The sequence below is a fragment of the Malaclemys terrapin genome, chromosome 13, assembly GCF_027887155.1.
Source record: "Malaclemys terrapin pileata isolate rMalTer1 chromosome 13, rMalTer1.hap1, whole genome shotgun sequence".
In the NCBI taxonomy this organism is placed as follows: domain Eukaryota; kingdom Metazoa; phylum Chordata; order Testudines; family Emydidae; genus Malaclemys; species Malaclemys terrapin.
Genome location: NC_071517.1, coordinates 44,213,865 through 44,223,825, shown reverse-complemented (window position 1 = coordinate 44,223,825; position 9,961 = coordinate 44,213,865). Strand labels below are relative to the sequence as shown.

The following is a 9,961-nucleotide window of genomic DNA, read 5'->3' as shown; positions in this document are numbered from 1 at the left end:
CTCCTGGATCCCTGCCCTTGTAGCATTTTATGACACACAATGAGACTATGGGGCAATTCCCAGCTGGCTGAGGTAGCCGTTACTCCCCTACCCGCCATTACCCCACGGCTCTGCTAATACCCGAGAGGAGCTGGGAGAGGAGGGGGCTGTTTAGCTGCCTTTTATTGATTTACTGATGGAGCTGTTTATTGTCTGAGTGAAATGACATTTCATTTCCACTAGGGGGCTGGTGTCATTTTGCAGCAGCTCTCCCAAAAGCCCTATCAGAGCCACTCCCCTGACCACGCCCCTGACTTGAAAAGGCGGCAAATTCAAATCTTAGGCAATACGTTTCCACACAAGGCACAGCTGGCCTGTGGAACTCACTGCCACAAGATCTCCTTGGTCAATCTTCCTTTCTGACTCCTGATAAGTTCTTGGCGTTTATAGGGATAATGGGACCATCCAGAGTTACAACCGTCAATATTACACAATAACCTGGAGTGGGAAGGGCTCTAAGTGACAAGGTACAAGCCCAGCTTCTAACCAGTGGGGGTGAGGGAAGAATCTCTCCTCAGGGCAGGTTATTCCATCACTGTCCAGTACGGGGGTGTCCTGCCCCTCCCGCTGAAGCAGCGGGTGCTGGCTGCTGTGGGAGTCGCTCCCGTCAGATCTGCGCAGCTGGCAGCTCTGCTGCTGTCACAGGGCTCAGCTGGGAATCTGTGTCTGCTGCTCTCCCAGTCTCTGTCCTGCCAGGGGTGCAGGGACTTCATGGGGCTTCCCCCAGGGGCAGAAAGCAGGAACTGCCTCCCCCCCCCCCCCCGCAAAATTCCAGGCTCTCCAATTAAACCATAATGACTTCTTGTAAACTATTTGCATAAGGGGAAGCAAATTCATTCCTGCCTATTCAGGTGTGGCTGTAACAACTGTATACACAGACATAACCAATCAGAGCTGGGGATCTGGCCCCATTGACTGCAGTGGAGCGATGGCTAATTTCACCAGCTGGGGGTCTGGGGTCAGTGACTTCAATGGAGTTGCCCCAATTCACACCAGCCCGGGATCTGGCCCCACTCTCTCTACATGGAACTGATCCCGGTCCAGCACCTGCCTCCGTGTGTTTGTCAAGTGCTTTGGGATCGTTCAGATGCAAATCCCTGTAGAGAAACCAGGGCAGTCCTAGCACTGTCAGCTCGAACCGACCCTGCTGTGCAGGGCTGTGTCTGGGCAGACAAACACCGACACAAGCCAGCCCGAGTAACCCGACAATTCTCTCCACAGGCAAACCCTCGAACCCAGACCCCACGGGACAGGACGTCAGTGAAAAGAAACAGAACAAGGATGATTGAGCGACCTGGAGTTGATTTGGTCAGCGCCTGCTAAGGCCTGGTTGACCCTGGGGATAAAAGCAGTGTCAAGGATACCTTTGAAACAGTTCATTCGAACACAGCCCAGACCAAGCCTGGCTGGTCGGGGTATTCGGGCAAAACTCACAATTAAATTATATTTGAAAGGAGTTTTTCCTGATCACCCCACGTAGCCAAACCGCGCCTGAGCTGTAATCGAGTGAGCTGCTTTGAAACTGTCCTTACGAAGGGCTCTGCCGGCACCGCCAGACCCACTGTGAACAGGGCCGTAGTTACCACTGGCTGCAGAAAGGTGAACATGTCGCCTGTTTTGGAGTCCGCAATTCTTTCGGAGACAGAAAAGATGTTGAACGGGTCATATCCCACTGAGAAGATGAAGCCAGATCCAGACCTGGGTTCCGAGGAAATCCCATTGAAACACAATGGAACAACTCATGTGTCCATCCCTCGCCAGGGTGGAGAGAGCAGCAAAATCTGCCCTACAGGTACAGATGCCTCTCTGGGGTCTTCTTACACTTTAACTCAGTGAGGACCTTTATCGCCCTCTAGTGGCCGGTCCATATAAAAGAGACTTAAGTCAGCCACGGCCTCTCTGACCTGCTTCAGTCCCTGCATAAAAGCAACAGAGAGTCCTGTGGCACCTTTAAGACTAACAGATGTATTGGAGTATAAGCTTTCGTGGGTGAATGCCCACTTCTTCAGATGCAAGTGGGTATTCACCCACGAAAGCTTATGCTCCAATACATCTGTTAGTCTTAAAGGTGCCACAGGACCCTCTCTTGCTTTTTACAGATCCAGACTAACACGGCTACCCCTCGGATACTTGAGTCCCTGCATAGTCACCCCAATTCCTCCATCAGTACTAGACGGGCTGGTCAAATTTCCATCAACATCTTCTGGGTGGAAAATGCTTTTTTGAACAAGAGAGATTTTTTCCCCACCACTCTTTTTGCTCAGAAGTTTTCTGAGTTTCAAATGGAAACAATGCCAATCTTCATTTCTAATGAGAAGGTTTTTGTTTAGGGGGGGAATTTTGTGTTTGAAGTAGGAAAAGAATCGATTTTTGATTTTAAATGTTGCGGTGTGCCATGCCCCGCCCATCCTCTCCCCTTTTAGATAAACACTTTCACTGGAAACAGTTTGAAGGTGCATGAAAAAACCCTGAAAACCTCCAATTGAAACCCAAGTTTTTTGGATTTTTTTTTTAAGTTGAAAGGTCTTTCCCCTCCCCTCAATTTGGAATGAAAATTTTCACTTCCTGCTCTGTATATTTCTCTATTTGCAAAATATCCCCTGTTTTTAAACCAGCTCTAGCAGATGCTGTTAATCAGGGCCCAGCCCTCCCTGCTCTAGCAGCAGCGTGACCATTACTGGCTGTTTCTGTTACAGGTTTGCTGTCTGGGTTGGAACCACGGGCACGTCGCTGGGCAGTTCCGAGTGTGGGTCTCAATCTCGTACTGATCATCACCGTCATCATCCTCATCATCATCCTCATGGCACTGTCAGGTGAGTGTGGAGCCCGCACTGACCCTGTCTCTGCACCTTACACTCCGCGCTGAAAACGTCACAATCCCCTCAACTTCTTCCCCCCCCAACTTCTTCTCCCCTCTACTGCCCCCAGCCCACTCCTGCTTCAACAGTCACATCAGACTCTGCTGAGCCCGGGGCATTTCTGTGGGGTCTCCCCATCCCCCAGTGTCCAGCTCCCACTGGCCGTTGGCTCACTCTGCCCTGTCACCCAAACACACCTGGTTACCCAGGGCTGTGAGTCACCGTGTCACCCCCCTGCCTGCAGCAGGAGGGAGCTGTACCTGTGCCTGGCTGGCCGTTGGCTCCCTGACCCCACCAGCCTGTCAGCCCCACAAGCCCTCTCCTCCCAGCTAGGCCAGCCCTGGCTTTGCCCTGCAGGTAACAATAGCTGCACCCCAGCCCCTGCATCCCTTTGCAGCGCTCCCCTGTGACATCCAGCCTGACACTGGCTCCTCACAGAAATCCCAGATCCTCTCCCCCAGAAGTGCACCGTGCCCCCATTTACCAGTATTACCATAAACCACCGCTCCTGTATCTCACACAGCCCTTGGGAGCATGGCTAATAAAACAAGAGAAGGTTTGTCTAGGAAAGAAAAAAGATTTAACTAGAAACGAGAGAATGAGATGGGAACAAATGGTAACAACACAAAACAAAATCACAACACATGAACCTGGGTCTACACTCACCGTTCCTGTCTAATGAAGCCGCTTTCCCTCAAGTCCAGTGTTTTGCCGAGCTGGCCGGTTTCACAGGCACCTGGATCCAAGTCTTCCTGAAAGCCCCCCTGCTCCTCCTCAGTGAATGGATCCAGAGGGTCTTTTCTCTTCCTCTGGTATATTCAAACAGAGATAACAGCACCACCTGGTGTCTGGTTGCCTCTATTCTATACCTAGCATCTCACCTGTAGGTGCACAGGGGGTAACAGCGCCACCTGGTGGCTGTTTATAATTATCTCATTGGTTGGTTGATACCATATGAGGCCTCACCCACTGGCCTTTTTTGAGAGCACAGTTTTGTGCCAAGAACACACTGCTCTGGTATTGATTCCCCCACAGACCAGCCCTGCCATGCAGAAGCCAAAGTGCATGACGTGCAGGTGCAATCAGGTGTCTCACTGGCAGTGTCTGTGTCTGCAGTTAACTGGGGCCCCAGCAAAGGAGACCAGGGCTGATAAGGTGGCTCCAAATTCACAGCTGGCGTTGCTGTGGGGAGCTGGTGGGTGGCGCTGGCCTCTCCCTGTTGTAAAGGGGAACATGTCTAGGCACAAACTCAGCTTTTAATCGTGTGTGTGCACGGTGTTCTGTGTTGTGGTGTCACTGGGGGCTTGTTCCCTTGGCTACAGCGGGCGAAGGGTAAATCTCTTACCCTGTTACTTTCTCATCTCCAGCAAAGATATCTGAGCCGTGTCCAGCTGGTCCTGCCCTCCTAGTGACCGCCTGCCCAGACGGCTGGATCAGATACCTGGGGAAGTGTTACTATTTCTCAGAGGCTGAAGCAAACTGGACCAACAGCCAGAGCCACTGCTCCGCCCTCGGTGCCTCCCTGGCCGTGATTGACACCCAGCAGGAAATGGTGAGACCCAGATTCTGGGCTGCACAGGGTGGGGGTGGCAAAGGCGGCTTTATGCTGGGCTTGTCCTGGGGGTGGGACGGCCCCAGATGCTGCTTGAATTTAGGGCAACTTCCCACAGCCACTTATACAATTAGAGCTCTGAGTGCTCCACCCTCACTCCATCCTCCCCCTGTTCACCAGGAATTGAGTCGGAGCAGTGTGGGGCTAATGTGCCGACCCTCTGCTCCAGGGGAATTCCCAGCAGGGGAATCTAGATGCTTTCCAGCCCTTTTATGTGATGGGAGCAGCATTGCCAACCCAGGCTCAGAGAATCCAGTGCAGGTTGTAGAGGGCCCAGAAATGGTGTGTGATACATATTTCCTTTTATTTTTCTAACAAAGAATTTCATGATGCGCTATAAAGAGCCCCACAACTATTGGATCGGCCTCCAGAGGGAACTGAACCAGCCCTGGAAATGGACCAGTGGCACCGAATTCAACAACTGGTGAGTCCCTCTGAGTTCTATTAACTCCGTGAATGATGCAGCTCACATGTAAAACAGGACACTGGCCTTGTGGCTGAGGCCTGGGCTGTGACTTAGGAAATCTGGTTCAATTCCTGGTTTTACCCCAGGTTTGCTGTGACCTTTGGGCAAATTGCTTGGAGCCATATTATGGCTGCTAGTTGAAGCTGCTTTCATAGTTTTGTTGGATTTATTATTATTATTATTATTTGTTGCTGTTGCAGGTTTCAAATAGCGGGAGAAGGATCATGTGCTTTTGCAAACAGTGGCCATGTTTCCAGTTCAGGCTGCTCCAGGGACAGACGCTGGATCTGCAGCAAACCAGTGGAGAAACCAGAAGGCCGAGCAAAGTGACTGTAACCTGGATGAGTCGGGCCTTGTCCTTTCCATGGGGCTATCACAAGCTGCCTCAGCGAGTGGGGAACTGGATGGGGCTGGTGAAGGGGGACAGGCCAGCAGCAAGGAAGAGAGACTCTCGCTGAAGGACATATGATAGCTCCTCCCCTGGGAGCCTCTGGCACCCATTGGCCCATTTGGGAGTGTGGGGTGCTCCAGGGGTTGAATCAGGAGTTGGACTCACGGGACGGGGTGAGACTCCGTGGCCCTCCCAGGCTGAGGGCAGCCCCTGTGTTCAGGTTTAATAACATCTGGAGCCTGTCATGTAAAATCCACCCATGGGCCTGTGTTTACTTTGCCACTGCGTCCTCATCCGTGTTCCTTCTCCGGCCAACATGCAGCTACCCCCGGCCTGAGTGAACCCCTCGTAACCAGACAGCAGCACCCCAACAAGCGGACAGAGGGAACATACAGTAGCCATAAGATAGGACATGGCAGTTGTTTGTACTTCACAAGCAGCAGGGTGTGACAGGCGGCAGCCGGGCCTGCTGGGAGAGGAAACGGGTATAAAAGCCCAGGCTCTGTCTATGGCACAGAGACAGGAACCTTTTGACTTGGAAACCAGAAGGGAAGCAGCCAAATCCGCAGTGTCCCTCCTGTCAGAGACCCCGGGCAGGAGCCGGAGAAGGGCTGGGGCTAGACACCAGGGATGTGCCAGGGGCCATCGGGAGGTGCTGTGGCCCCTGCAGCCACGGAGTGAAGGGGCCGGGGTGAACCCTGCAGCCTGGGGGAAGGACTCGAACCCCTGCTGTAAGGCGAGAAGGGCTGGTTGCAGGCCCTGCTGAGCGCTGGGGGAGCGTGAAGAGAAGTCGCGGACAGGAGGGGATGGCAGGGACGTGCTGGGATAGACAGGTGTAGATATAGAGAAAATTATTTTTTATAATATAATACAATTATTTATATAAAAAAATTAACCAGCTCCCAGCCGAGAAACTTTTATTTTGAAACCCTTAAATCCTCCTGTGAACGGCTCCTCCCACCCCAGCAGGGAAACTGAGGCAGCAGCTGCATCCTGCCACCAGGGCTGTGAGCGCCCCTCCCACCAAGGACTAATGAACCAAGGACAGTGTGTGTCTCTCTCCTTTTTCTGCCCGATCCTCCTCACCTTCCCTCTGCCTGCCAAGCGGGGATGTGCTCTGGGGGAGGGCTCACCACTCACTAGGGGAAGGGCTTTTCCCTGGACTCTCCCTATAATGGGCAGGGCTCAGCCTGGTGTCTCTTCCCCGGGAAGGAATGTGTCTGTCATGAGCACAGTGGAATGTGTGTGTGAGAGAGAGAGAGATCAAAGAGCTGAGCTGGTCTCTGTCTGGCCATGCACAATCCCCAGGAACCATTACGGATAGACAAACTTCAAACAGTTACACACGTACCCTCACCTCCATGCTAAGCATCAGGTATGACATCAGCGGTTAGCGGCTCCAGCTGAGATCAGGGCCCCGTTGTGCCGGGTGCTGCACAGACACACAGCAAGAGACAGTCCCTGCCCCAGCTGAGATCAGGACTATATTGTTATCCCTTCATCATCTGAACAGACAGGACAGACAAAGGCTGGGAGAGGAAACTGAGGCACAGATTGGGCAAGTGACTTGTCTAAAGTCAGATCCAGGGTTCTGGCTGCTCTGTGACCCATCAACAAACACTCAGCTTTCGCACGGTTTAACAGAAACCTTTAATGTCCCTATGATCATGATGACCCCTGGCTCCGATCTCGAGCTTTGCATCTGTAGATCTCAAAGTGCTTCACACAGGAAGGTCGATATCAATGTCCCCATTTCACAGATGGAGAAACTGAAGCCCAAAGGCTATGGTTACATGGCAGATGGACACCTGTGCCTGGCTCATGCCACCTACCTCGGGCTCGAGCGGCGGAGCTGTTCACTGCAGTGGAGATGCTGGGGCTCTGGCTGGGGGCCACACTGTCTCCCCCTTGTGACATGTTCAGCATGTTGCATTGGTCCAGCCCCATGACTAAACCCTGACCAGGCCAGCGCTCGCCGGCCCTGTCTCTCCAGCAGACTGGACATGCTCTGTCCTGTTGCACTCACAAGCCCAGTTGTCTCGAGGTCTGTTTGAAAGGTCGCTTCTCAGCCTGGCCAGCCGCCCGCCCTCCAGCTTCGCCAGTCCATCTCCTCCTGGGCTGCCGGGCCACGGGGTAACAGGGTGTTCGCTAGCCCCCAGCCCTCTCTGTAGTGCCCCCCTCACTGCCACGGAGCATCCTAACTTGTCTCCTCCGGCAGAGACAGCGACACCAGAGAGCGCCAAATAATGCCCAGGGAAAGGTTTCATTTGTGGTCGGGGCTGGGGGCACCAATCTCCTTAACGGTGCTCTAAGGAGGTAGCAAGCGGACAGCACATCCACACAGACACCTCTGAAGCTGAGATCCCCTCGTTAGTGACAGGAGTTAACGATCCGTTAGGGCAGGATGGGCAGAAATGCGTCAGGTCACAGGCTGGACGGGAGCAGTGGACGGGCCAGGGAAGGGAGCTGAGAGTGGAACCTGGCAAAGAGGTGAAAGGAAATTAATCAGGGGTGAAATACAGATCCCCAGCTGGTGTCAGTCAGTTCTGCTCCATTGGGCACACTATCATAGGCACCGACTCCATGGGTGCTCGGGGACATCAGCTCCCTGCCCCACGCCCCCTGCTCCAGCTCACCTTTGCCTCCGTCTCCTCCGTGAGCATGCTGCCGTGTCCTGCTTCTCCCCCCTCCTTCTTCCCAGCGCTTGCACCGCAAAACCGCGGGGCAGGAAGGGAGGGGGAGGAGGGGGAACGCGGCACACTGGGGGAAGAGGTGGGGCTGGAGTGGGGATTTGGAGAAGGGATCCAATGGGGCAAGGAGAGGGCAGAGTTGGGGCTGGGACTTTGGGGAAGGGTTGGAATGGGGGGTGGGGCCAGGGCGGGGAAAGGGTGGAGTCAGGACGGGGCCAGGGAAGGGGGGGCGTGATCACCCAGCTGCGCTGGAGAAAGTTGGCACCTATGCACTGGATCCAGGGCTGGTGCAACCACGAGGCAAACTAGGCGGTGGCCTAGGGCGCCAAGTGGTTGCGGGGGGATCTGGGATTTTTCCTCCCTCCCCTTCATTCCCCTTATGCAGAGTGCGGCGCGGCTGATTGGGCGCCTGGGCGCAATTTAGCTGCTCCCATTGGCTTCCAGCAGGCAGAGTCCCTCCCCCACTCCCCCTGCCTCAGCTTTGGGTCACCAGCACGCTGCGGGGAGGGGCTGTGGGCTCTGCAGCCTGTTTGGTTTCACTCCACATGGAGCCAGCATCTGACCGGCCTGGGCATGGTAAGGGGAGTCCCGGGGGGGCTGTCAGGGGGCGGGGGGAGGGTTGGATGAGTTGAACATAAGAACGGCCGTACCGGGTCAGACCAAAGGTCCATCTAGCCCAGTATCCTCTCTACCAACAGTGGCCAATGCCAGGTGCCCCAGAGGGAGTGAACCTAACACGCAATGATCAAGTGATCCCTCCCCTGACATCCATCTCCAGCCTCTGACAAACAGAGGCTAGGGACACCATTCCTTACCCATCCTGGCTAATGGCCATTAATGGACTTAACCACCATGAATTTATCCAGTTCTCTTTTAAACGCTGTTATAGTCCTAGTCTTCACAACCTCCTCAGGCAAGGAGTTCCACAAGTTGACCGTGTGCTGCGTGAAGAACTTCCTTTTATTTGTTTTAAACCTGCTGCCTATTAATTTCATTTGGTGACCCCTAGTTCTTGTATTATGGGAATAAGTAAATAACTTTTCCTTATCCACTTTCTCCACATCACTCATGATTTTATATACCTCTATCATATCCCCCCTTAGTCTCCTCTTTTCCAAGCTGAAGAGTCCTAGCCTCTTTAATCTCTCCTCATATGGGACCCGTTCCAAACCCCTAATCATTTTAGTTGCCCTTCTCTGAACCTTTTCTAGTGCCAGTATATCTTTTTTGAGATGAGGAGACCACATCTGTATGCAGTATTCGAGATGAGGGCATACCATCGATTTATATAAGGGCAATAATATATTCTCCGTCTTATTCTCTATCCCCTTTTTAATGATTCCTAACATCCTGTTTGCTTTTTTGACCGCCTCTGCACACTGCGCTGACATCTTCAGAGAACTATCCACGATGACTCCAAGATCTTTTTCCTGAGTTGTTGTAGCTAAATTAGCCCCCATCATATTGTATGTATAGTTGGGGTTATTTTTTCCAATGTGCATTACTTTACATTTATCCACATTAAATTTCATTTGCCATTTTGTTGCCCAATCACTTAGTTTTGTGAGATCTTTTTGAAGTGCTTCACAGTCTGCTTTGGACTTAACTATCTTTAGCAGTTTAGTATCATCTGCAAACTTTGCCACCTCACTGTTTACCCCTTTCTCCAGATCATTTATGAATAAGTTGAATAGGATCGGTCTGAGGACTGACCCTTGGGGAACACCACTAGTTACCCCTCTCCATTCTGAGAATTTACCATTAATTCCTACCCTTTGTTCCCTGTCTTTTAACCAGTTCTCAATCCATGAAAGGACCTTCCCTTTTATCCCACGGCAGCTTAATTTACATAAGAGCCTTTGGTGAGGGACCTTGTCAAAGGCTTTCTGGAAATCTAAGTACACT

General features: G+C 52.6%; 1 protein-coding gene across 1 annotated transcript; it reads left to right on the top strand.

Moving 5' to 3' along the window:
* The first annotated feature begins 1,422 nt into the window (after positions 1 to 1,422).
* LOC128847815 (C-type lectin domain family 2 member D-like) lies at positions 1,423 to 5,395 on the top strand. The gene is made up of 5 exons (XM_054047532.1): positions 1,423 to 1,831; positions 2,736 to 2,852; positions 4,265 to 4,449; positions 4,830 to 4,933; positions 5,176 to 5,395. The coding sequence occupies exons 1-5, from the start codon at positions 1,645 to 1,647 to the stop codon at positions 5,303 to 5,305; spliced, it is 723 nt and encodes a 240-aa protein (XP_053903507.1). The 5' UTR covers positions 1,423 to 1,644; the 3' UTR covers positions 5,306 to 5,395.
* Positions 5,396 to 9,961: the final 4,566 nt, after the last annotated feature.